The 27,303-nt window shown below is 43.7% G+C and overlaps 2 protein-coding genes across 12 annotated transcripts in view; both read right to left on the bottom strand.

Moving 5' to 3' along the window:
• Positions 1 to 12,835, bottom strand: part of PAIP2 (poly(A) binding protein interacting protein 2) — a 28,733-nt gene extending 15,898 nt beyond the window's left edge. The window contains exon 1 of the mRNA XM_032158039.2: positions 12,705 to 12,835. The gene's annotated coding sequence lies outside the window, so the exon portion shown is untranslated. The remainder of the gene's footprint in view (positions 1 to 12,704) is intronic.
• A 12,131-nt stretch (positions 12,836 to 24,966) lies between these two features.
• MATR3 (matrin 3) overlaps positions 24,967 to 27,303 on the bottom strand; it is a 56,406-nt gene continuing 54,069 nt past the window's right edge. For all 11 annotated transcript variants that reach the window (XM_058441252.1, XM_058441255.1, XM_058441256.1 and 8 more), the window contains one exon: positions 24,967 to 26,061. In XM_058441252.1, the coding sequence (XP_058297235.1) occupies positions 26,011 to 26,061 (51 nt within the window). In that variant the 3' untranslated portion in view covers positions 24,967 to 26,010. The remainder of the gene's footprint in view (positions 26,062 to 27,303) is intronic.

The raw sequence follows: 27,303 nt of genomic DNA, 5'->3' as shown, positions 1-27,303 counted from the left end.
TGAAATGAAAGAACTCTATAGACATTAAACTGAATCCACACAAAATTAAAATGCCAGTAAAAGTAACTTATACAGGTAGTCACAAAAGTCTGTAATAACATATTTTGGCTTATTACTCCTCTTCCTTTCTGCATTATTTAAAAGATAAGGCTGGGCACAGTGGCTCATGTCTGTAATCCCAGCACTTTGGGAGGCCGAAGTGGGTGGATCACCTGAGGTCAGGAGTTCGAGACCAGCCTGGCCAACATGGCAAAACCCCGTCTCTACTAAAAATACAAAAAAATTAGGTGGGTATGATGGCAGGCACCTGTATCTCAGCTACTTGGGAGGCTGAGGCAGGAGAACTGCTGGAACCCGGGAGGCAGAGGGTACAGTGAGCCGAGACAGTGCCACTGCAATCCAGCCTGGGCCAACAAGAGCGAGACTCTGTCTTTAAAAAAAAAAAAAAAAAAAAAAGAATGCATAATATAAGAATTATCAATGCATAATATAAGAATTATAAATCTATGTTAATGGGCATGCAATGTATAAAGATGTATTTTGTAGTAAACTACAAAACACATGTAATTATTTTGTAATTACATTATTACAAATGTAATAATAGTGGGGGGACACTAAGCTATATAGTCTTTTGGATACACTTGAAACTAAGCTGATATTAACTCAAACTGAACTGTTACAAACTAAGATGTTAATTATAACCTCCAGGGTAACCCTTAAGAAAATAATACACAGTAAAAATGTGTACAACAGCTGGAGTGTATCATAATCCTATTCAGAAATAGCCAGAAACAAATGTCTTTAACATCGTAAGAGTCAATGAGCTCAAACCTGTATGTTGAGAGTCTCCCCTGGCTGAGAGAATGCTTTTCTCCAGAACAAAAATAATTAAAACTTAGAGGAAATGCTGGGCACACAAAAGGAGGAGACCTAATTTGCTTGAAGGACTTTCAAGGACAGAAAGCAGATAATGACTTAAAAATACAGTAAAAAAACAAACTCTGGTACAAATAAGTCACAGAGGAAAACAAAAAACACAAAACTGAGAAGCTGACTATACTCAGCTGTTACTTTTTGTTTTTTGGGACACAGTTTCATTCTTGTTGCCTGGAGTGCAACAAGAACAAGGCGGGAGTGCAATGGCGTGATCTCGATCTCGGCTCACCGCAACCTCCATCTCCTGGGTTCAAGCGACTGTCCTGCCTCAGCCTCCCGAGTAGGTGGGATTACAGAAATGCTCCACCACGCCTGGCTAACTTTATATTTTTAGTAGAGACGGGGGTTTCTCCACGTTGGTCAGGCTGGTCTCAAACTCCCAACCTCAGGTGATCCGCCCACTTTGGCCTCCCAAACTGCTGGATTACAGGTGTGAGCCAACGCACCCAGCCTCATCTGTTACTATCTTATCTTTGGCTCATGCCTCATTCTGACCCACTATAAAACTGGCAGGTAGGCTGGGCGTGGTGGCTCACGTCTGTAATCCCAGCACTTTGGGAGGCTGAGGCATGCAGATCACCTGAGGTCGGGAGTTCGAGACCAGCCTGACCAACATGGAGAAACCCTGTCTCTATTAAAACACAAAATTAGCCAGGTGTGGTGGCGCATGCCTGTAATCACAGCTACTCGGAAGGCTGAGGCAGAGGTTGTGGTGAGCCAAGATTGCTCCACTGCACTCCAGCCTGGGCAACAATGGTGAAACTGCACCTCAAAAAAAAAAAAAAAAAAAAAATGGCAGGAATTAACTGAGAAAGCCAAAAATTTTTCCCCAGATTTTTTACAGCCTGTATTTGTTTCAAGGCATGTTATGCTTTAAAACCCTAAAACTGTCAGAAAATATATCAAAAATAAAAAATGTTCAGTATTAATCTCATGCAAAGGAGATAACACGTCTTGATAACACAGCAAGACTAAGAAAAACTAGTTTAATGTATCCAGTAGTCATTAAAATACACATGTAAATCAGATTTCCCTAGTGAAAATCACAAAATAAATGTGGAATACCTCTTAATCCAAAATGCTTAGAATCACAAGTGTTTTGGTTTTTTTTTTTTTTTTTTTTCAGATTTTGGAATACTGTATTATACTTGCAGTTGAGCATCCCAAATCTGAAATTTTGAGTGTCATGTTGGCATTCAAAAAGTTCTGGACTTTGGAACAGTTCAGATATCAAATTTTCAAACTGGGATGCTCAACCTGTCATAAACAGTAATTTTTCACTTTATGCTTTCAGTATTCATTTGAAAATTTTTGTACAGCGGGGTCCAAAATTTAGGATCAATTTTGTTAGGAAAGCAAGCATTGAAGTGTAGGCCGATGCGGGAGGATCACTTGGGGTCAGGAATTCAAGATCAGTGTGGGAAACATACCAAGACCCCATCTATACAAAAAACATTTTTAATCAGCTGGGCCTGGTGGTGTTCACCTGTAGACAAAGCTGAGACAGGAGGATTACTTGAACCATGATTGCAAGACTGCACTCCAGCCTGGGTGATAGAGCAAGATCCCATCTCTCAAAAAAAGAGTGACAGGGATGAATGTAAAAAGTACACACTACTTACAAAAAAAAAGAAAAAAGGTATGCAAATGTCTAAAGTGTATATATTTTCTCCCTCTCCGATCTTATCATAGAGGTAATTCATCAATGTTAACAGCTTAATATGTATCCTTTCATAATTCTTTGTTTATATAAACATGCATAAAACATTTCTGTATTTTAACAGAATTATATTAAATATATTACAGAAAATCCTCCCTAGTCAACAGGTATTGGTATACTTCATTTTTTAATGGATACACCACCACTTATTCAACCACCCCCCCCTTCTGATGTACATTTATGTTTCCACTTTTTGCCATTACACACAATCTTGCTATGATCACTCTTTTTTTTTTTTAGTAGAGACAAAGTAGTAGTGCTTCCTATAGGATATATTCCTTTAAGTGGGAATAACTGTGTCAAGGGCCATGTGCATTTTAACTGTAAGAGATGACAGATTATTTATAAAAATGTGGCAATATGCATTCCTATTATACTGTTTGGGTGCATCCATTTTGCTGCATCTTCAACAATCCCAGATATTATATATGTATTGTATTTTATTTTTGCAATCAGATGAGCTAAAAATGACATATGTTTTCCTTTACAGGTTCTGGGAAGTCTTTTCCCACATTGAGATTATATTTCCTGTATTTTCTCTCAATATTTTTATAGTTTCAAGTTTTTATATTTAAATCTTTACTTCATGTGAACATTTGAGTATGTGAAGGATCTATATTTTTCCATATAAATTACGTCATCCCCCACTAATGAAAGCTTATTCCTCATGTTTATCATAATTGAATTCCCATTTGTCTGAATCTATTCTGAGATTCTTTATTCTGTAATTGTGTATTTCTATACCAATATCAAAAACTGAAAGAGGACAAGGAACACAAACTTTTCATCTAGATTCAAACAGTCTTTTGCCTGTTTTCTCTTTTTTCTTTTTTTTTTTGCTTAACCATTTGATAAGTTGCAGGTATGATCTTTCAACCTCAACTATTTCAATTTTTTAATTTTTTTTTTTTTTTGAGACAGAGTCTCACTCTGTCACCCAGGCTGGAGTGCAGTGGCACAATCTCGGCTCACTGCAACTTCCACCTCCCGAGTTTAAGTGCTTCTCCTGTCTCAGCCTCCCGAGTAGCTGGGACTACAGGCGCATGCCACCATGACACACTAATTTTTGCATTTTTAGTAGACATGGGTTTTTTTGTTTTTTGTTTTTTTTTTGAGACGGAGTCTTGCTCTGTCCCCCAGGCTGGAGTGCAGTGGCGCAGTCTCGGCTCACTGCAAGCTCTGCCTGCCAGGTTCACGCCATTCTCCTGCCTCAGCCTCTCTGAGTAGCTGGGACTACAGGCGCCCGCCACCACGCCCGGCTAATTTTTTTTTTTTTTTTTTTTTGAGACAGAGTCTCGCTCTGTCGCCCGGGCTGGAGTGCAGTGGCGCAATCTCGGCTCACTGCAAGCTCCGCCTCCCGGGTTCACGCCATTCTCCTGCCTCAGCCTCCGAGTAGCTGGGACTACAGGCTCCCGCCACCGCGCCCGGCTAATTTTTTGTATTTTTTAGTAGAGACGGGGTTTCACCGTGGTCTTGATCTCCTGACCTCGTGATCCGCCCACCTCGGCCTCCCAAAGTGCTGGGATTACAAGCGTGAGCCACCGCGCCCGGCCAATTTTTTTGTATTTTTAGTAGAGACGGGGTTTCACCGTGGTCTCGATCTCCTGACCTCGTGATCCGCCCGCCTCGGCCTCCCAAAGTGCTGGGATTACAAGCGTGAGCCACCGTGCCCAGCCAGACATGGGGTTTTGTCATGTTGGCCAGGCTGGACTCGAACTCCTGACCTCATGATCCGCCCACCTCGGCCTCCCAAAGTGCTGGGATTACAGGCATGAGCCACCGCGCCTGGCCTGTGATTTCTATTTCTAAAGTATAAGAATGATGTATATATATTACACTCATCTTTTTTACTTAATCTGTTCAATTCTGAAAGTGGTTTATCCAAGTCCTCTACTATAGTAGATAGAATATGTGACCCAGTCTGAGAATTTTTGTCTCATAAGGAATTAACCTTTTTTTTTTTTTTTTTAGACAGTCTTGCTTTGCTGCCCAGGCTGGAGTGCAGTGGTGCGATCTCAGCTCACTGCAATTTCTGCTTCCTGGGTTCAAGCAATTCTCCTGCCTCAGCCTCCAGAGTAGCTGGGATTACAGGTGCCTGCCACCACACCTGGCTAACTTTTCTTATTTTTATTATTATTTTTTGAGACGGAGTCTCACTCTGTTGCCAGGCTGGAGTGTAGTGGCACAATCTCAGATCACTGCAACCTCTGCCTCCCGCGTTCAAGTGATTCTCCTGCCTCAGCCTCCCGAGTAGCTGGGATCACAGGTGCACGCCACCATGTCCAGCTAACTTTTCCATTTTTAGTAGAAACCGGGTTTCACCATGTTGGCCAGGATGGTCTCAATCTCTTGACTTTGTGATCCGCCTATCTCAGCCTCCCAAAGTGCTAGGATTACAGGCGTGAGCGACTGTGCCTGGCCTTTTCCGCCTGCCTCAGCCTCCCAAAGTGCTGGAATTACAGGCGTGAGACACTGTGCCCAGCCAGGAATTAACATTTTTGATAACTGATGTTTCGTTTTATGTCTTTCATAATAATTTCATGTTTAGTTTTCTTACACTTTTTCAAATGTTCTATTAACTATTTCTTTCCTATAGCGTTTATTTTCCTACACTTAACTTTAACTATTTTCCTATCAATTAAAAATGTACTCCAAGGGCAGGAGGCAGTGGCTCATGCCTGTAATCCCAGCACTTTGGGAGGCTGAGGTGGGTGGATCACAGGGTCAGGAAATCAAGACCATCCTGGCCAACACGGTGAAACCCGGTCTCTACTAAAAATACAAAAATTAGCCAGGCGTGGTGGTGTGAGCTTGTAGTCCTAGCTACTCAGGAGGCTGAGGCAGGAGAATTGCTTGAACCTGGGAGGCAGAGGTTGCAGTGAGCTAAGATCACACCACTGTACTCTACCCTGGGCGACAGAGTGAGACTCCATCTCAGAGAAAAAAAACAAACAACAACAACAAAAAACAACTCTATACACCCATTTAGAATGCCTTTCCTTCTCCAATATACCCAACCCAATGCCTGCTCTGAGTCAAGGCAAACCCTTTAAAATTATTTTACTTCCACACTTCTTCCCTCCCCAGTCTTCAGTTTTGTGGAAGTTAGCACTGGTAGATGCCTACTATTAGGTTTTCTCTTACTATGTTTTAAAATAATTTTTGAGTTGAATACTTGACAATTCACATTATCATCCATTTATATTTTACTAAATTCATCACTCAGGCCAGGCACGGTGGCTCATGCTTGTAATCCCAGCACTTTGGGAGGCCGAGGCAGGCAGACCACCTGAGGTCAGGAGTTCAAGACCCACCTGGCCAACATGGCAAAACCCTCTCTACTAAAAATACAAAATTAGCTGGGTGTGGTAGCGGGCACCTGTAATCCCAGCTACTGGGGAGGCTGGGGCAGGAGAATTGCTTGAACCTGGGAGGTGGAGGTTGCAGTGAGCCAAGATTGTGCCCTGCACTTCAGCCTAAGCAGTAAGAGTGAAACTCCGACTCAAAAAAAAAAGATACAAAGATTAGCCAGGTGTGGCCAGGCGCAGTGGCTCACGCCTGTAATCCCAGCACTTCAGGAGGCCGAGGTGGGTGGATCATGGGGTCAGGAGATCTAGACCATCTTGGCTAACACAGTGAAACCCCATCTCTACTAAAAAATACAAAAAAAAATTAGCCAAGCGTGGTGGCAGGCACCTGTAGTCCCAGCTATTGGGGAGGCTGAGGCAGGAAATTGGCGTGAATCCGGGAGGCGGAGCTTGCAGTCAGCTGAGACCACACCACTGCACTCCAACTTGGGCGACAGAGCGAGACTCCATCTCAAAAAAAAAAAAAAATTAGCCAGGCTTGGTGGTGCTCCCCTGTAGTCCCAGCTAATCAGAAGGCTGAGGCAGGAGAATTGCTTGAGCCTGGGAGGCAGAGGCCGCAGTGAGCCAAGATCATGCCACTGCACTCCAGCCTGGGTGACACAGCAAGACCCAGTCTCAAAAAATAAAAATAAATAAATAAATAAATTCACTCATAGTTGTTTTTTTTTTTTTTTTCACATGGAGTCTCACTCTGTTGCCCAGGCTAAAGTGTAGCTGCACGATCTCGGGTCACTGCAACCTCTGCCTCCTGAGTAGCTGGAATTACAAGTGTGCAACATCATGCCTGTGCCTGGCTAATTTCTGTATTTTTAGTAGAGATGGCGTTTCACTATGTTGGCCAGGCTCGTCTCGAACTCCTGAAGTCAGGTGATCCGCCCACCTCAGCCTCCCGAAGTGCTGGGATTACAGATATGAGCCACCACATCGGCCACTCATAATTGTTTCTTATATTCATCATCTTCCCCTAACTTCCTATCTTTGTAAAATAGTTCAAAAGGCTACCTGAGGATTTATCATTCTAAGCCAGTGTCCAAAATATCTTTTGCCTTCAAGTTTGAATAAAAATGTATGGCCTGGCGTGGTGTCTCAGGTCTGTAATCCCACCACTTTGGGAGGCCGAGGTGGGTGGATCATTTGAGGTGAGGAGTTCTAGAAAAGGCTGGCCAATATGGTGAAACCTTGCCTCTACTAAAAATACAAAAATTAGCCAGGCATGGTGGTGGGCAACTGTAGTGTCAGCTACTCAGGAGGTTGAGGCAGGAGAATCGCTTGAACCCGGGAGGTGGAGGTAGCAGTAAGCCAAGATCGCGCCACTGCACTCCAGCCTGGGCAACAGAGCGAAACTGTGTCTCGAAAAAAAAAAAAAAAAAGTTGTAACATCAGTATTTCCATGTAAATGTGCTACAAAAAATTAGTTGTAACAGAATTGAGATGTCTGTGCTTCCTGTTGATAATCTATTGTCAATAATTCCAACTTTACAATGTTGTAGAAAATCAATTTTCTTTCCTTTTAAAAATCCTGTTCTAGGCTGGGTGCAGTGGCTCACGCCTATAATCCTAGCACTTTGGGAGGCCAAGGGAGGTGGATCACTTGAGGTGAGGAGTTTGAGACCGGCCCTGGCCAACATGGTGAAACCCCATCTCTATTAATACAAAAAATAAGCCAGGCAGGGTGGCGCACAGCTGTAGTCCCAGCTACTAGGGAGGCTGAGGCAGGAGCACTGCTTGAACCTGGGAGGCAGAGGTTGCAGTGAGCTGAGATGGTGCATTCCAGCCTGAGCAACAGAGTCAGACTGCATCTCAAAAAATAAAAATAGGCCGGGCGCAGCGGCTCACACCTGTAATCCCAGCACTTTGGGAGGCCGAAGGGGGTGGATCACGAGTTCAAGAGATTGAGACCATCCTGGCCAACTCGGGTGAAACCCCGTCTCTAAAAATACAAAACTTAGCTGGACATGGTGGTGCACGCTTGTAGTCCCAGCTACTCGGGAGGCTAAGGCAGGAGAATTGCTTGAACCTGGGAGGCAGAGGTTGCAGTGAGCTGAGATGGTGCCACTGCATTCCAACCTGAGCAACAGAGTGAGACTGCATCTCAAAAAATAAAAATAGGCCAGGTGCAGTGGCTCACGCCTGTAATCCCAACACTTTGGGAGGCCGAGGGGGTGGATCATGAGGTCAAGAGATTGAGACCATCCTGGCCAACATGGTGAAACCCCATCTCTAAAAATACAAAAATTAGCTGGGTGTGGTGGCGCATGCTTGTAGTCCCAGCTACTGGGGAGGCTGAGGCAGGAGAATCACTGGAACCTGGGAGGCGGAGGTTACAGTGAGCCAAGATTGCGCCACCGCACTCCAGCCTGGCGACGGCGAATCTCTGTCTCAAAAAAATAAATAAAAATTTAAAAATCCTGTTCTAGACGACAGCTTAAGATGTTTTAACAAATTCATATATTTCACCAGATTTTGATTAGGTAAGAGCAATTTTTTCCCAGTACTACTGCCTGGAAGTCAGCAAACCCTTTCAATTTATCAACTTAGGGCTTTATTGTGTCTTCAGCTGTTTTTTCCCTCCTGAAATGCCTCTTAGACATATTGGTTTCCAGCAGTGTCCTTTTATATTGTCTATGGAATTTTAAAATACAGAAATCTTTCAGGTTTTACAATCTTTCCCCACTAGTTTCATCTTTTAAGAATTCTCATTAAAATTCAAATATAGGCCTGGCGCGGTGGCTCACGCCTGTAATCCCAACACATTGGGAGGCCGAGGTGGGTGATCACAAGGTCAGGAGATTGAGACCATCCTGGCCAACACGGTGAAACCCCGTCTCTCCTAAAAATACAAAAAATTAGCCGGGCGTGGTGGTAGGCGCCTGTAGTCCCAGCTACTCGGGAGGCCCAGGCAGGAGAATGGCATGAACCCGGGAGGCGGAGCTTGCAGTGAGCCGAGATCGTGCCACTGCACTCAGGCCTGGGCGACAGAGCAAAACTCCGTCTCAAAAAAAAAAAAACAAAAACAAAAACAAAATTCAAGTATAGTTCTCTTCTGTTTCTTTCATTAATCTACCTCCATAGGCACCATCTTTTCTCATTCCCTTGACTCTGTTTTGAACCACTGTGATCCTTACCTTATTTGCATATTTTTTAATCGTATTTTACGCATATATACGTTTAAGCATACTTCCTTTGGCAGTTTAAGAGGATCGCAACATTTTTCAATTGGTCTGTTTTCCACTCTGAAGTCTGTGAAAAGCACCGAATTTTTTGTTTTACTATTTGGTGCAATAAGGTAACGATTAAAAAACATGGGCTCTGGGCTGGGCATGGTGGCTCACGCCTGTAATCCCAGCACTTTGGGAGGCCAAGGCCGTTGGATCACAAGGTCTGCAGGAGATCGAGACCATCCTGGCTAACACGGTGAAACCCCGTCTCTACTAAAAATACAAAAACAAAATTAGCCAGGTGTGGTGGCGGGCACAGCTACTCGGGAGGCTGGGGCAGAAGAATGGCGTGAACCCTCGAGGCGGAGTGTGCAGTGAGCCGAGATCGCGCCACTGCACTCCAGCCTGGGCAACAGAGCAAGACTCCGTCTCAAAAACAACAACAACAACAACAACAACAAAAAACCATGGGCTCTGGAACCAGGCTGCTTTACTGTGTGACCATGGCAAGTTATTTAACCTGAGTTTCGGTTTCCTCATCTGTTACATGGAAATTAAAAATAGTACCTAGTTAGAGAACCTGGCATATAACAATTGGCATTAACTATCTCGGTGATTAAATATTTAGGGCAGTTAAAGGTCTCTAGACCAAGGGACAAGGTAAAAATTAGAGATCTTAAACCTACAGAGGTGAAACAATGTCACAGGAAAATCCCAAAGTCTACCCTAATCTCTACTGTAGTGTAACAAGGGTAATTAGGTGAGAGCAAGAATGGGTCATCCTTACTGATAAAAGCTCAAGCACATTAGAAATGCCAGCCAAATTTATACAAACTGATATAAGCAGCAGAGGCTATTCAAATCCTCCAAACGTGTGCCCATTCAATATGGTGGCCATCGGCTACATATAACTATTTAATTAAAATTTAGGTCTTCATTTACACTAGCCACATCTCAAGTGCTCATAACCACACACAGTACCTACATCATTGGACAGCACCACTCTAAACAATGAAAAAATTAAGAAAAAAGGGAGTTTTGTGGAACTGAACCTTAGCCTATATCGAATGCAAACTATTCATGCACCTGTGCAACAGGTGGTCTAGATCACAAAGGCAATGACTTGGACAACTTTAATCTCAGACCACGGTCAGAAGATATAGGTTCAAATCTCAGCTATGCTACATAGCCATCTTAAAGTACCCTAGACCTGTCACTAAATCACACAGCACCACATAATGGTTAAGAGCATAGAATCTCTGGACTATCTGGATTTGAATTCCGACTATCACTAGCTATGTGACATTGGGCAAGTTACTTCACATCTCATTTGTTATCTTCATTTTATAGTAGGGCCTACCTTCTAGCTATGTTGTGGATCAAATTAGTTAATATTTGTAAAGGCAATGAGAACAATGCCTGGCATTATTGTTATATAAATATTTGCTAAATAAAAATAATCTTTCAGGCTTCTGTTTCCTTAATTCCCAGTGGGCAAGATAAAACTTGCTCTGTTGGGAGGCCGAGGGGGGCGGATCACAAAGTCAGGAGATCAAGACCATCCTGGCTAACACGGTGAAACCCCGTCTCTACCAAAAATACAAAAAATTAGCCAGGCGTGGTGGCAAGCGCCTGTAGTCCCAGCTACTAGGGAGGCAGAGGCAGGAGAATCGCTTGAACCCGGGGAGGTGGAGGTTGCAGTGAACCGATTGCGCCACTGCACTCCAGCACTCCAGCCTGGCGACAGAGTGAGACTCCATCTCAAAAAAAAAAAAAAAAAAAAAAAAACAAACTTGCTCTGCCCATTTCACATGTTTCATGATAATGAATGACAATAGGATGTAAATTACAAGAAAATGTTTTAAAAGCACAAAAGGTTATTAGATTACAAGGGGGCAGAGATCTTGCCTGCCACATTCTTTAATCTCCCACAGTATCAACCAAATTGCTGTGCTAAGTGTTCATTTAATTTTAAGTTTTTCACTAAAACTGGAGCATCACACTCGAGTCATAAAGTGATAAACCTGAATAACGTGCAGAGTGCTTATTTAAGGAAAAGCCTGCTATAAACTCATTCTGACCCAAAGAGGGTGAAATTAACTACCTCAATTTGAGTTCCTAAGGAGCAACATGCACAGCCTTGAATCATTAGAGGAAATCTCCATTCCCTAACCTCCATCCCTTAAAGAAACACAAGTGGGCTCTATAGTTCTTGTCAAGTTACCTATCCTGTGATTTTTTTGTGTGTGTGTGTGAAAGTTTTCAAGTTCACAACTGACAAGCAGTATAAACAGACTAATTTTCCCCAAATATCCTGTCTTTCACTAAGTGGAAACAGAATCACAAAAGCAAACAGTGGAGTCTCATTAAAAATTATTGTAGAGAACTTTTACTTATTGCAAACATAACCTACGTCAGAAGAAATTTCAAAAGCGACTTAATGAAAATATAAACCAACACCTGATCTAACTGCTCTAATGAAATCTGTGAAAAAACAATGCCACCACGTTCCAACATTAGCCAGCTCACTCAACATGAGCATCTGCTTTCCGTTTAAATAAACGTCAAAGGCTGTCAGCTGCTACACCTTCCAAGGCAAATTGGAAGCCAAATTCTTTCTAGAGTTTGGGGTTTTTATAAGTTGATACGGGTGCCAAGTCAGAGAAAAGAGAAACAAAAGGAAGCAGGTAAGACCCCTTTCAGGAGTCACTAAAAAATATCACTGCTGGCTGCTGCAACAAATGTTTTGAAGACCTAAGTTCATCACAAGCCTTATTTATTTTGGTGGCGGAGGTGCGGAAGGAGAGAAAGCACAGAAAATTATTAAAAGGTAAGAGGACCTTAAAGTTCATCTAACTCAATGCCCTCCTAGGATAAGGGTTCCCAGTACCCCAAAGGTTTTTTCCGGGGCATGAGCTACAATACAACCAAAAATAAGGGGTAGCGATGGCGAAGAAACGGGAGAAAGACGATCTTCTGATCAGGCCCGTCGACGGTTGCAGCGTTCCCCCAGGACGCCAAGAGCCCGCCAGTCCCTCCGCCCCTCTCTCCCCAAACCCCAGCCTCGGCTGAGGCGCGCAAGCGCAGCAAGTAGGGGCTGCGCGTGGCGACGCGCAGGCGTAAAGTGGGTAGAAACAATGAGCTTTGTTGCCGAGGCGGTGGTGGGGGGCAGGGGAAAGGGTACCCGGCGGAGGGAGAAAGGACCGGGAGAATGGGGTACCGGAGAAAGTGCTATCCCGGCAACCCTCGCGCCACTGAGGACCCGGATAGAGAGCTGCGAGATCCAAATCATTAATAATGACAATGGAAAAAAAGCGACGGCCATGTCTCGGAGAAGACAGAGACGAAGTCGGCCCGAGCTCATCCCTCAGACTTGGTGGAAAGAGGCAATGAACAACGGAGGCCGCAAGGGACTCGGTGGCCAACCACCCAGGGAGCCCTTTAGGCCCCTCTGCCGTCGCCGACGTGCTGTCCCTCGACCTCCGCACCCCTGTCGCCACTCTGCCCGAGGGGACCCCTCACCCAATGCACAGCAGCGGGGACGGCAGCCAACGAATCCTGTCGGCCTCCGCGGATCTCCACAGGCAGCGCCGCTCCCCCGCTCGACGTGCGCTTCGCCCGCCGCCTCCCTTCTCCAGTCCAAACAAACACCCCAGCCCGGAAGTGACTTCACTTCCGTCGCCGCCAGCCCCGCCCTCTTGTTCTGTCAGCTCTGCCCTCCGAAGCCACTAGAGAGCGCGCCCGAGAACGCGCGACCCCGAAGGCTGTCTCCAAGGCTGCACACGTGTGCACGCGCAACAGCCTTTCCAGCGCGCCCCTGCGGCGGGCTGCGGGGTGTACCAGGAACGCTGTCGCACGTTTTCTCTGGGAGGCAGGAATGGGGGCGTACCACTGTTCCCACACCCGCCCATCTTCCGAGAATGATGATATGCAATGAGTGAGGCAGGTGGGGACTGAAGAGCACCCTGACAAGATACACAGGCGTGGACTTTTATAGACATCACACACACACATACCCCCCAAAAGTAATATTTAGATAATGACATAGCACACACACACACACACCCATACACACCCCAAGAATGATACACAATGTCACACAAACAGCGACATGCACCGAGTCACGTCAAGATCCCGACAAAAATAATAAACTAAGGGAAATTACAGAGGCGTACTAAATGATATGCAAACACCTGCACTCAGACACGTGCAGGCACAAAAACACACCTTTTGAAGCTAGATGCAAACGCAAAATATAAATACATGTGCAACTTCTCTGTGGCTAAAGGAGGAAATGCCCTGTCCACACAGGATAGAAGAGTGTGACCTCCGGGTTCAAGAATTTCCTAGTCCGTGATCCTGGGTGCACTGGCCCCATAGTTATTCTTACCCATGCTTCCTTCCTGTCATCGTTGACAAGACCCAAGATATATTTCTAGTGACACTAAGCAATGTAAAGAAGAGAGTATGTTTTTGTTTTTTTGTTTTGTTTTTTGAGATGGAGTCTGGCTCTCTTGCCCAGGCTGGAGTGAGAGTGGCACCATCTCGGCTCACTGCAACCTCCGCCTCCCGAGTTCAAGCGATTCTCCTGCCACAGCCTCCCAAGTAGCTGGGACTACAGGCGCACGCCACCACACCCGGCCAATTTTTGTACTTTTAGTAGAGATAGGGGTTTCACCATGTTGGCCAGGATGGTCTCGATCTCCTGACCTCGTGATCCACCCACCTCCATCTCTCAAAGTGCTAGGATTACAGGTGTGAGCCACCGCACCCGTCCGAGAGTATGTGTTTTACAAATCTGGATGTTCAAATGTGTAGATACTATCTTTGAAAGAGGGACACAAACTAATTTCTTCCCTTTGGAGAGGGAAAATGAGCGACTAGGAAATGGGTGCAAATAACTATCTTTTTCTCCTGAAAAATTTGAATCTTTTAAAAACTATATGCTTGTAGTATTTACTAAGACAAAAAATTCCCTCCATGGGAAGACTTGAATTTAGAAACAGGGTTGTTCCTCTTCAGAGCTATTTCATTCACTGAATATTGTTCTGGGTCAGTCCAAAGCCCCAAAGAAATGAATGCAGATGGTTCTGCCCTAGCTCCTGGGTCAACCACCTTGGCAACACTTAGAGATCTATATTCTAAACTGCAAAGATAAGCTATCAATCTGAGGCTGGAGGAAGTCTGAACAGAACAAAATAGGTATTTATATAGTCTGAGATGACTCAGACGCTCTTTTTAAGACACAGTCTTCCATCACCTAGGCTGGAGTGCAGTGGCATGATCACGGCTCACTACAGCCTCAACCTCCCTGGCTCAAGCAATCCTCACACTTCAGCTTGTGAAGTAGCTGAGACCACAGGTATGTACCACCATGCCTGGCTAATTTTTGAATTTTTTGTAGAAATGAGGTTTTGCCACATTGCCCAGGCTGGTCTTGAACTCCTGGGCTCAAATGATCTGCCCACTTCAGCTTCCCAAGGTGCTGGGATTACAGCTGTGAGCCACAGGGCCTGGCCTAACCCAGACTTTCTTAAAAGGTAAACATGAGGCCGGGCACAGTGGCTCACACCTGTAATCCCAGCACTTTGGGAGGCTGAGGCGGGCAGATCATGAGGTCAGGAGTTTGAGACCAGCCTGGCCAACATGGTGAAACCCTGTCTCTAATAAAAATACAAAAATTAGCCGGGTGTGGTGGCACACACTTGTAGTCTCAGCTACCCGAGAGGCTGAGGCAGGAGAATCGCTTGAACCTGGGAGGAGGAGGTTGCGGTGAGCTGAGACCATGCCATTGCATTCCAGCCTAGGTAACAGAGTGAGACTCTGTCTTAAAACAAACAAACAAACAAACAAAAAGGTAAACATGAGATAATTGAATTTGTTATTTAGTAACACAAGCTTCTTAACTGGTTATAATGGTAATAAAAAATATTTGATAAATCATGTGAAACGCTCAAAGGCCAATGCTGTTTTTCCCACACAAAGGGGTTAAGATCTCAATTTCCAGATTGCACTGAGAGTTCACCACAGTGGCTAAGCGTCAGGGGCCCAGTATTTCCTTGGCATTCTCTAGACATAAGGACACTCTGCTCACATGCAAAATAAATTTCAATGTAGCAATATTATACTTGGATAGTGATGGTGATGATCTATAAATGGAAAACAAAATAATGAAGGCTAACAAGTTTGCTAATGGTAAGGAGAGACACTGCAATGGGACCAACAGAGAGATCCAGTTTTAAAACACTGCAAAAATTTACCTATCTGGTTCACATAGTAACCATCTTAAGATGGATGTTGAGGCCGGGCGCGGTGGCTCACGCTTGTAATCCTAGCACTTTGGGAGGCCGAGGCGGGCGGATCACGAGGTCAGGAGATCGAGACCACGGTGAAACCCCGTCTCTACTAAAAAAATACAAAAAAATTAGCCGGGCGTGGTGGCGGGCGCCTGTAGTCCCAGCCTCGGAGAGGCTGAGGCAGGAGAATGGCGTGAACCCGGGAGGCGGAGCTTGCAGTGAGCTGAGATTGCGCCACTGCACTCCAGCCTGGGCGACAGAGCGAGACTCCGTCTCAAAAACAAAACAAAGCAAAACAAAACAAAGCAAAACAAAACAAGACAAAACAAGATGGAGGTTGAAGCAGAAATCAGAAGGCCCAGGATGGCTATGAGTAGGCCCCCACTGTAAATTACCACCTTCTTACAGACCCCTCATTTCTCATCAATAATGTAAAAAGTTTGTACCTTCTTACCCAAACATTCCAAATATAGGAATCTACCCAAATGGACAGATGTAAAGAGAGACATGTAAGAATATTTATAGCCTGGTTATAAAACCCAAAAGATCAAAATGCCTATCAACAGGAAATTGGTTAAATGAATAATGATGCATTAAAATAGTTATTTAAAATATGTATATTCATTGACATAGAATATATCAATGCTTTTTAAAAGAGCAGGTTGCAAAACAGCATGTTTGTAAAATCTTTCAAAATTTTATATGTAAACAGGCACGAGTAGGTATAAATGCCAAGTATCCAATAGAATGGTCATCAAAATGTTAATAGCAGTATTTCCAGGTGGTCAAATTTCGTTTTTTTTTTTTTTTTTTTTTTTTTTTTTTTTTTTTTTTTTTTTTTTTTTTTTTTTTTTTTTTTTTTTTTTTTTTTTTTTTTTTTTTGAGACAGAGTCTTGCTCTGTAGCCCAGGCCGGAGTGCAGTGGCACCATCTCGGCTCACTGCAACCTCTGCTTCCTGGGTCTCGGTTCAAGTGATTCTCCTGCCTCAGCCTCCTAAGTAGCTGAGATTACAGGTGCACGCCACCATGCCCAGCTAATTTTTGTATTTTTAGTAGAGACGGGGTTTCACCACGTTGGCAAGGCTTGAACTCCTGAACTTGTGATCCGCCCACCTCGGCCTCCCGAAGTGCTGGGATTACATGTGTGAGCCACCACGCCCGGCCTTCCAGGTGGTCAGATTTCAAAGGAGTCAATATTTTCTGAATTTTAAAAATATTGTCTAAATTATCCAGGAAACCTTGAATTGCATATTGCCATTTATAAACAGGAAAACACACACCCCCAAAATGAACTCTAACATAGGTTCCTATAGTGCTTCGGTAATGGTCTTGGCCCTATGCTCCTTTGTATCAAGGTAGGCAGAGAATGTAGCTAGCTAGGGTAGGTAGGGTGGAGTAAGGGCCTAACACTGCAGGGTAAGCAAAGGTCCCTGCTCTGAATGAGAAGGTGAGGGGATCAAATATTCACCTTTAAAAATGCCTACTTATGCCTGCACTGATCTAGGCACTAAGGATACACAGACAGTAAGTGGTAGGTTTTCCTAAAAAAGTTGTTTAGTGAAGTTTAAAACTCACCTGGCCTACAAGAGCCAAACTTGGCCGGGCGCAGTGGCTCACGCTTGTAATCCCAGCACTTTGGGAGGCCGAGGCAGGCGGATCACGAGGTCAAGAAATCGAGACCATCCTGGCTAATATAGTGAAACCCTGTCTCTACTAAAAATACAAAAAATTAGCCGAGTGTGGTGGCATGCACCTGTTGCCTCAGCTACTCAGGAGGCTGAGGCAGGAGAATCGCTTGAACCTAGGAGGCAGAGGTTGCAGTGAGCTGAGATTTCGCCACTGCACTCCAGCCTGGGTGACAGAGCGAGACTCAGTCTCGAGAAAAAAAAAAAGTAAAATATTCTTCGGCCGGGCGCGGTGACTCACGCCTCTAATCCCAGCATTTTGGGAGGCCGAGGGGGGTGGATCACGAGGTCAGGAAATCGAGACCATCCTGGCTAACATGGTGAAACCCCGTCTCTACTAAAAAATACAAAAAATTAGCCGGACATGGTGGCGGGCGCCTGTAGTCCCAGCTACTAGGGAGGCTGAGGCAGGAGAATGGCGTGAACCCGGGAGGTGGAGCTTGCAGTGAGCCGAGATCTTGCCACTGCACTCCAGCCTGGGAGACAGAGCAAGACTCCGTGAGCCAATTTGTGTAGGTTGAATAGGCAGCATGAGCAGGGTTTGGAAAATGTGTAGGTGTAGAATAGGTAAACGTTTTTGCAGAATCATCATGTGTTTGAGACGGAGTCTGGCTCTGTCACCCAGGCTGGAGTGCAGTGGCACGATCTCAGCTCACTGCAAACTCCGCCTCCCGGGTTCACACCATTCTCCTGCCTCAGCCTCCCGAGTAGTTGGGACTACAGGCGCCCGCCACTACGCCCGTCTAATTTTTTTGTGTTTTTAGTAGAGACGGGGTTTCACCATGTTAGCCAGGAGCAGCTCAGCTTTTTGTTGTTGTTGTTTCCATGTTCTCCCCATGTTCAGCTCTAGAAGCTTGCCTTTTAAAATAAGATGGGCCAGAGATACACTTGGAGTTTCAGCAGAAGCAGCCAAAATCAGGAAAATGAACTAGGAGTTATCATGAAAGTCTCACTATCCTTTACACCAATCATCACTTAAACTGCAATCCCTTTCCACAGGCTCTCACACCATAAAGCAGGTTTCCCTATTCAAACAGGGCATAGGCTGGGTTCTGTGGCTCACATCTATAATCCCAGCACTTTGGGAGGCCGAGGCAGAAGGAATGCTTGAGGCCAGGAGTTCAAAACTAGCCTGGGAAACTTACCAAAACCCTGTGTTCAGAAAAAATGTAAAAAAATAGCTAAGTGTGGTGGCACATTCCTGTAAGTCTCAGTTACTCGTAGGCTGAGGCAGGAGGCTTGCTTGAGCCCAGGAGTCCGAGGCTGCCGTGAGCTACTACTGTGCCACTGCACCCCAAACTGGTAAGGCGGTGAGGCTGTCTCTAAAAAAGAAGGTGGGGGTGGGCCAGGTACAGTGGCTCATGCCTGTAATCCTAGCACTTTGGGAGGCCGAGGTGGGCGAATCATTTGAGGTCAGAGTTTGAGACCAGCCTGGCCAACATGATGAGACCCGTCTCTTCTAATAGTACAAAAATAAAAATTAGCCAGGTGTGGTTGCACACCTGTAGGCACAGCTACTGGGGAGGCTGAGGCAGGAGAGTCACTCAAAACTGGGAGGCAGACGTGGCAGTGGGCTATCACGGCATTGCACCCCAGCCTGGGTGTCAGAGCGAGAACCCCTCTCAAAAAAAAAAAAAAAACCAACAATAAACTAGCGTTTATGCAAGTGTAGGAAAAAAAGTAAAAGGTGCCAGGCATGGTGACTTGTGCCTATAATCCCAGCACATTGGGAGGCCAAGGTAGGGAGGATCTCTTGAGCCCATGGATTTGAGACCAGCCTGAGCAACATAGCAAGACCGCATCTTCTACACACACACACACACCCCCTACAAAAATTAGCTGGCCATGGCAGTGCATGGCTGTAGCCCTAGCTGCTTGAGAGGTGAAGGCAGGTGGATCACTTGAGTCCAGGAGTTCAAGGCTGCGGTGAACTATGATTGTGTCATTCATTGCCTGGATGAGAGACAGACCCCGTTTCAAAAAAAAAAAAAAAGGGGGGCAGGAAGTCAATATAAGTAGAGTTGGTAGTTGTTAAGAAAGTAGCTGGGATCTAATTGCTCTGTGATGTTTCGAATTTTCCTATTATGTAGGAAAACAAACTCTTCCATTTAAATCTCAAAAGCCAAATGGCCAATGAGAAGCCACTACTTCTGATTTAACAACCCTGTCAAAGTTGAGCCAACTGAAATTGGTCCTGTTTTTGATAGGCAGGGGCAAGGAGTGAAACTTGAAAAGCATTTCGACCTAATCAAAGATAGGACTCCTGTGCTCTTTGTGTATACCCTTTTGGATCAGGTCCTTAGAAGAAACTCCTCATAGGCTGGGCGTGGTGGCTCACGCCTGTAATCCCAGCACTTTGGTAGGCCGAGGGGGGTGGATCACGAGGTCAGGAGATCGAGACCATCCTGGCTAACAGGGTGAAATCCTGTCTCTACTAAAAATACAAAAAATTAGCCGGGCGAGGTGGCACGTGCCTGTAAGTCCCAGCTACTCGGGAGGCTGAGGCAGGAGAATGGCGTGAACCCGGGAGGCGGAGTTTGCAATGAGCCGAGATCACGCCACTGCACTCCAGCCTGGGCGACAGAGCAAGACTCCGTCTCAAGAAAAAAAAAAAAAAAGAAACTTTTCATAAATATTACCATGTATGAAGCATGATATCATTGTTCAAAGAAAGGTCTTTAATCCTGTACCTAATACCAGGTACTTTCAACCCAAGTATACAAATCCTGCTGAAGTGAGATGTTTATTGACTTTTGTCTACTACATTCAATAGACTACCTCCTCCGTTAAAAGCGTCTACTCTTTTCACCACTTTTCATATCTCCAATCATATATTTGACTTTACAGAGTTCTTAAAATTGTATGGAAATTACAATTTTTTTTTGAGCTGGAGTCTCAGTCTGTCGCCCAGAATGGAGTGCAATGGCGCTATCTCTGCTCACTACAACCTCTGCCTCTGGGGGTCAAGCTATTCTCCTGCCTCAGCCTCCTAAGTAGCTGGGATTACAGTCCCCTGAGACCACGCCCGACTAATTTTTGTATTTTTAGTAAAGACGGGGTTTCACCATGTTGGCCAGGCTGGTCTCAAACTCCTGACCTCAGTGATCCGCCCGCCTCGGCCTCCCAAAAGTGCTGGGATTACAGGGCTGAGCCACTGTGCTGGGTGTGAAATTACAACTTTCTAAGACTAGAATTCAGAGGCCAGGAGTGGTGGCTCACACCTGTTATCCCAACACTTTGGGAAACCAAGGTGGCTGGATTACTTGAGTCCAGGAGTTTGAAAGACTAGCCTGGGCAATATGGCAAAACCCCTCTACAAAAAATACAAAAATTAGCTGGGCGTGGTGGCATGCACTTGTAGCCCCAGCTACTGTGGAGGCTGAGATGTGGCAATCACCTGAGCCTGGGGAGGTGGAGGCTGCAGTGAGCCATGATCGCACCACAGCACTGCAACCTGGGTGACAGACTGAGACGCTGTCTCAACAACAAAAAACAAGAAAACTTCAAAGGCAGGACACAACCAAACACTCTGACAAATCCTTTAAAATTAACATAATTGTGCTGGGCACAGTAGCTCACATCTGTAATCCCAGCACTTTGGGAGGCTGAGGTGGATGGATCGCCTGAGGTCAGGAGTTCAAGACCAGCCTGGCCAACATAGTGAAGCCCTGTCTCTACCTGTAATCCCAGCTACTCGGGAGGCTGAGAATAGCTTGAACCCGGGAGACAGAGGTTGTAGTGAGCGGAGATGGCACCATTGCATTCCAGCCTGGGCAACAACAGCAAAACCATGTCTCAAAAAAATAAAAAAAAATAATTGATTCTCTTCAAAATTAATCATGTTACTTCTCGACTGTTCTCATCAAGAATTTTTTCAACTAACCTCCATAGGGACTTATTTTGACAAAAATTCTCTCAAGTTTCAGACTGTTATTACCCAATTACTAGTGCTTTAACTGAGATCCATCAGCAAGTTAGATCTGCCAGTGACAGAGAATTAACCATTTCCATTTTTCCATTCACATTAAATTTCAACAAACTAGCTGTTACCAAGCATCATCATTAGTTCCTATGTAGCGCTTGAGGGGTGCAAAATTAAGGAAAAACAAAGATAAAAACCACTTGGCCAGGCAAAATGGCAAATTCCTGTTGTAGTTCTACTCCACTAACGTTCCTTGCAACTTCTTAACACATCCCCAACAAAATTACAAAACTTTATGTTTGGCAAAAAAATAAAGGATAACAGTATCTACGGCTCTGAAAGAGGTTGTCTCCCATAAATGATTTTTTTTAAAAAAGGTGACTTTAATTTTTCCTTTAGTTTTAGCTTTGAAAGGGTAGCAAAATCAGTACCTCAGGCAATAGTAACCAAGCCAGGTAGGATCTGGTTACAAAACACCTACCACCAACACATCTTCAGTTATAGGTAAAGTTCTCAAAGCTTGATCTCACTAACATTCAATCACCTGGGAACTTGTTAAAAATGCAAATCAGGCCGGGTGCGGTGGCTTACCTGGGAGCTGAGTGGAAGGCCGAGGGAGGATTGAGGTCAGGAGTTCGAGACCAGCCTGGCCAACGTGGTGAAATCCTCTCTACTAAAAATACAAAAATTGATTTGGCTGATCTGGCTGGCTAGACGGGTGTCCCCTTACTCCCTCAATGCTCCAAGTGTGTCCGTCCTGACCCTCCCGAAGCTGCGCAGTGTGTCGAAGAGGACAACCATCAACGATAGAGGACCAGTCTTCCTTTAACGGTATATGTGTAGCTGGTTTTCCATTAAAACCTCCAAACAATCTCTCAAAAATGCAAATGATCAGTACTCACCCCAAACTTAGGAAATTAGAAAACCTGGCAGGGAGCCAGCAATGCTTTAACCTGTAGGTAATTTTGATGCATGCAAACATTTGAAAACAATTTTGTTTTTCTGAGTGTCTCACTCTGTCACCCAGGCTGGAGTGCAGTGGCACCATCTCGGCTCACTGCAAGCTCCACCTCCTGGGTTCGTACCATTCTCCTGCCTCAGCCTCCTGGGTAGCTGGGACTACAGGCACCCGCCACCATGCCGGTCTAATTTTTTGTATTTTTAGTAGAGATGGGGTTTCACCGTGTTAGCTAGGATGGTCTCGATCTCCTGACCTCGTGATCTGCCCACCTCGGCCTCCCAAAGTGCTGGGATTACAGGCGTGAGCCACCGCGCCCGGCTGAAAACAATTCATTTTAAAGGAAAATAATTCCTGTAACTGTTTGTGTACCAGTGTTGATTTTCAGAATCTTGACCTTATTATCTAATGGCCAAAGTGGGAGAGTAATTCAAACCGAGCTAGCTCAACAATGAGGTTGGTGTTGTCAGGGTATAAAACAACCTCAAACTCATTAAACACTGAATACCCAGGCTTTCAGCTATACTAAACTTTAGCTATGATGGAAGGCAACCAACAGCCTATACTCAGAGCTGCTCCTGTCCTAGTGCAAGTTATCTTAAAACAGCCCATATGCTGCTCTGCAGTGTCCCAGTAGATTTCTATTACATACCATGAGCTGCTTTTGTCACAATCTTTAGGCTGAAAAAAAAATCCACTGTGGACAAAGCTAAAGTAAAAAATTTAAGTACTCTCTTCTCCCTGTATAACCTTACTACATGCCACAACATTCCATAGTTTTACTATTTACTTTTCCAGTCCCCAATTGCCTTAAAAAAAAAGGTGGCAGGGGAACCTGTCCTTAGGGAATTCAAATAATGGCTATTCCTAAAAAGCTCCTCAGGATGTTACCACTTAAAATCACTGGAGGGTCTGGGTGCAGTGGCTCACGCCTGTAATCCCAGCACTTTGGGAGGCCAGGCAGATCACTTGAGGTCAGGAGTTTGAGATCAGCCTGGTCAACATGGTGAAACCCTGCCTCTACTAAGAAAAACAGAAAAATTAGCTGGGCATGGCAGTTATGCATCTGTAGTCCCAGCTACCTGGGAGGCTGAGGCAGGAGAATTCAGCCAAGATCATCCCATTGCACTCCAGCCTGGGCAAGACAGTCTCAAAAAATAAATAAATAAATAAATAAATAAATAAATAAAAATAAATCTCTAGAGGTACTGATGTACACACATTATGGTTGGAAATTCATATTCTTGAATAACAACATTTCAAATGAACTTATTTTTGGAATACTCAAGGCAATACTACAGCTATCCAATTAAAGTCTTTTTTTTTTTTTTTTTTTTTTTTTCCCAGGCTGGAGTGCAGTGGCGCAATCTTGGCTCACTGCAAGCTCCGCCTCCCGGGTTCACGCCATTCTCCTGCCTCAGCCTCTGCGAGTAGCTGGGACTACAGGCGCCCGCCACCATGCCCGGCTAATTTTTTTGGTATTTTTTTAGTAGAGACGGGGTTTCACCGTGGTCTCGATCTCCTGACCTCATGATCCGCCCGCCTCGGCCTCCCAAAGTGCTGGGATTACAATCGTGAGCCATCGCGCTCGGCCCCAATTAAAGTCTTATAAAGGACACTCTCAGATCCCAAATTTACTAGCAAAGGGTCAATAAAAAAGAACTGTAAAACTCAACGTACTTCTAAAAGTTCCATTCACTTTTGTAGGATAAGATTAAACTAAGGGCTGACATAGCTGTAGGAAAAATGTTCTTAAACTTTACAGCAAACTTGAGTGGAAACATTCCTATTAAAAAGAGGTTTTCTCGTAATCTAAGGGCTGTTACAGCTTTATCACTAACAGCTTATTGTAATTTCTGATTTCTAAATGCTCTCAAATGTAGATATTAAAGTAAACAAAGCATTCTTTCCTTCAACTTGCTAAATCCAACAAAGTAGAAGCCATGAAAAAGCCATCACTGACAGGAAACACCGAAGAACTCCATTGTGCACATAACGCTTTACGTACCTGCTGTTAGTTAAAAATTGGAATTAAACAGAAGTGGGTAATTAGTAAAGGCTAAAATTAAATTGCAGAAGTAAACTGGCAAGGATTTTTTGTGCATGTCACATTAAAATCATCACCTACTTTTCAACGGGAGAGATCATAAAATTTATCCAACTATTTGAAGTATCCTTTAATACATCTGGGTCTGAACATTTGAAAGACAATGCCTATCCTGTTCTTGCAGATTTTTTTGAAATTAAAACTTTGTTTCTTGGCCAAAGATGGTGGCTCATGCCTACAGTCCCAGCACTTTGGGAGGCTGAAGCAAGCAGATCACTTGGGCCCAGGAATTCAAGACCAGCCTGGGCAACATGGCAAAGCCCCATCTATACAAAAAAAACAAAAACTAGCCAGGTATAGTGGCACGAGTCTATAGTCCCAGCTACTCAGGAGACTGAGGTAGGAGGGTCATTTGAGCCCGGAGGCTGAGGTTGCAGAGAGCTGTGACTGTGCCACTGCACTCCAGTCGGGGTGACAGAGTGAGACCCTGTGTTAGGGAAGAAAAAAAAATTTGTTTACAACAGATAATCCAATATACCAAGAGTCTCTACATAATTATTTTGAAAAGCTGGCAGAACTAATTCTTGCTCATCCATATTACTTCCAATTGTACTGTCAAGTCATCAATATGTCTAAACACAAGCTTCTGCTGTTTGTTCACCTGTAGCATTTTTAATTCATAAGGTTTTTAAAAACCACAAATGGCCTCGCTTTTAGTTATGTAACAGGAACAAGAAATCCACCAGCAACAAAATTTTTAAAACTCAGATCTTTAGCGGCAGTCTTTAGAATTCACTCTAGATTTAAAAGTAATAAATTGTTAAAGCATGCACAAAGTTTAAGAGCGAATAAAAACTACAACTGACAAATACGTTGGTTATCATTCCAAACATGTATAACCAATTAACATGGCCTAGGGTTTTCTTTTTATTGGTATTCACTTCAGTAACTTGAATCCACAGATATAAGCAGTATATAACCAGAAAGTTACAAGTAAACACAAATTATACATGCAAATTTCTGTTCACAAAGGTCACATGTGCAGGTACATGAATTAGAAGCGTGCATCTAGGATTATGGCCAAACTGTTTTAAAAATGCAGAAATGTAAAATTACATCTTGAAAATGTGAAGAGATGGTCTACACACTTCAAAAATCAAATGTTGCTTATACCAGAGATGTATGACAATTACGGGATTCAAGTGACAAGCAGTAAGATCTCAAAAATTAATACTGGTCAAAGAGAACGGGAATATTTTTACATTTCACTGAAAATACATTGACTACTAGAATACGAAATCTAGCAGGAACTCAGGGAAAAAATTACAAAATCTAAAGCCAATTACTTAATATTTCTTATTACCTAAACAACAGCATGACATTAACAGAAAACTGCACCTGCATTTCAATTGCCAATCTCACGTTAATGAAGTTCTCCAAAAATGAAATGCAACCAAAACGGGTTCAAACTCCAAATGAAAGTCTGCAAGGCTCAGATTAAAACATGGAATGTTTCAGATGAAAGTAATAAAAATACTATTGGTTTTGTTCTTTATTGAATGGAATAAAATGTTGACATTTCTTTGAAACTTGGAACTACTAAATTTCATTTTTCCAAATGGTTCTACATTTTTTTCTTAGTGGTGCAAGTTGTCTTAAGTAGCTTAGGAAGTCAATCTCTACAAAATACTTCTGTCCGTTGCCATTCTGATAAAACAAAAACTATTCATTAACTTAACCATATGTGTATTTTTTTTTTTGCTATAACACTTAACACATGAACAGACATCTATTATTTCTCCACTAAAACAAAAGAGTACAATAGTTTTCTTCTAACTATCAGTATTGTATTTAAAAAAGGTTAACATTAAAAACAAAGAACCATTATTTTCTTCGAAATCATTAAATCTCCTTGCACATCTTAAGTTTCCTTCTTCTGTCTGCGTTCTTCTGCCAATTTATTCAGAAATTTCTATAAAGAAAGAGAATTACAGCCATTAAGTCAACTAAAAGAAACACAGCAAAATGGATTAATTCCAAAATCAAACAACCTATATCCAAGTTTAGGGACTTAAACTATAATTTTGTCAATATTTTCAACAATTAGTTAATCCTTATTAGCACACAAAAACTTTCAGGACATTACAATAAGGCATGGGGAAAAAATGGTATAAGGTAAAAAATGGGATTTCAAATGTTATAATTAACCCTAATTTTTAGAGATGAGAAAACAAAGACCAGTCACACTGAACTGACACTACTCCAAGAACTATGGGTCTAAATAACATGCATTTTTATTTTTTTTTTTGAGGGAGAGTTTTGCTCTGTTGCTCAGGCTGGAGTGCAGTGGTGTGATCTCGGCTTACTGCAACCTCCACCTCCCAGGTTCAAGTGATTCTCCTGCCTCAGCCTCCCAAGTAGCTGGGATTACAGGCACCTGGCCACCAAGCCCAGCTAATTTTTTTTGTACTTTTGGTAGAGACCGGGTTTTCACCGTGTTGGCCAGGCTGGTCTCAAACTCCTGATCTCAGGTGATCTGCCCGTCCCCGCCTCCCAAAGTGCTGGGATTACAGGCATGAGCTATCACATCTGGCCTCAATGCGCTATTCATTAAATCACCTGAACAAACGTTCTCTTGCAAGCCCACCAGTAAATATTTTAGACTCATTGAGCCATTCAGTCTTTGTTACAACTACTCAATCCTGCACTCAATTATAAACTAAAACAACCATAGATGACACTTAAGTGATTATGGCTGTGGGTTCTAATAAAACCTTACAAAAACAGATGACTGAGCCACAGGTGTAGCTTGCTGACCCCCGCTATTAAACCTGTGACTGCTAGAGTCTCTAGACACCAGAGCTCCATTAAGACACTAATGGAAGTACAAAATACATATTCAAAAATCTAATCTAAAATGTCCAAAGTTTCTTTCCATCTCATTGGAATTTCAACTTTATATAGTTAATGCAAAATAGTAAGAATTAAAAGCCATTATATCCTTTAAAGAAAAACAACAACAACAAAAACCACCCCACAAACATCCAGTTAGGAAAGTATCAATTTACCATTAGCAAGTTACTGTATTGCTTAATAGTTTCTTGATGAAGGTGACAAAGTTTTTTTTAAAATAAAAGGAAATAATAGGCCGGGCATGATGGCTCATGCCTGTAATCCCAGCACTTTGGGAGGCTGAGGCAGGCGGATCACCTGA

This window comes from Hylobates moloch, unplaced genomic scaffold (genome assembly GCF_009828535.3).
Source record: "Hylobates moloch isolate HMO894 unplaced genomic scaffold, HMol_V3 SCAFFOLD_6, whole genome shotgun sequence".
Lineage (NCBI taxonomy): Eukaryota > Metazoa > Chordata > Mammalia > Primates > Hylobatidae > Hylobates > Hylobates moloch.
This window is presented reverse-complemented; position numbering and strand designations above follow the sequence as displayed.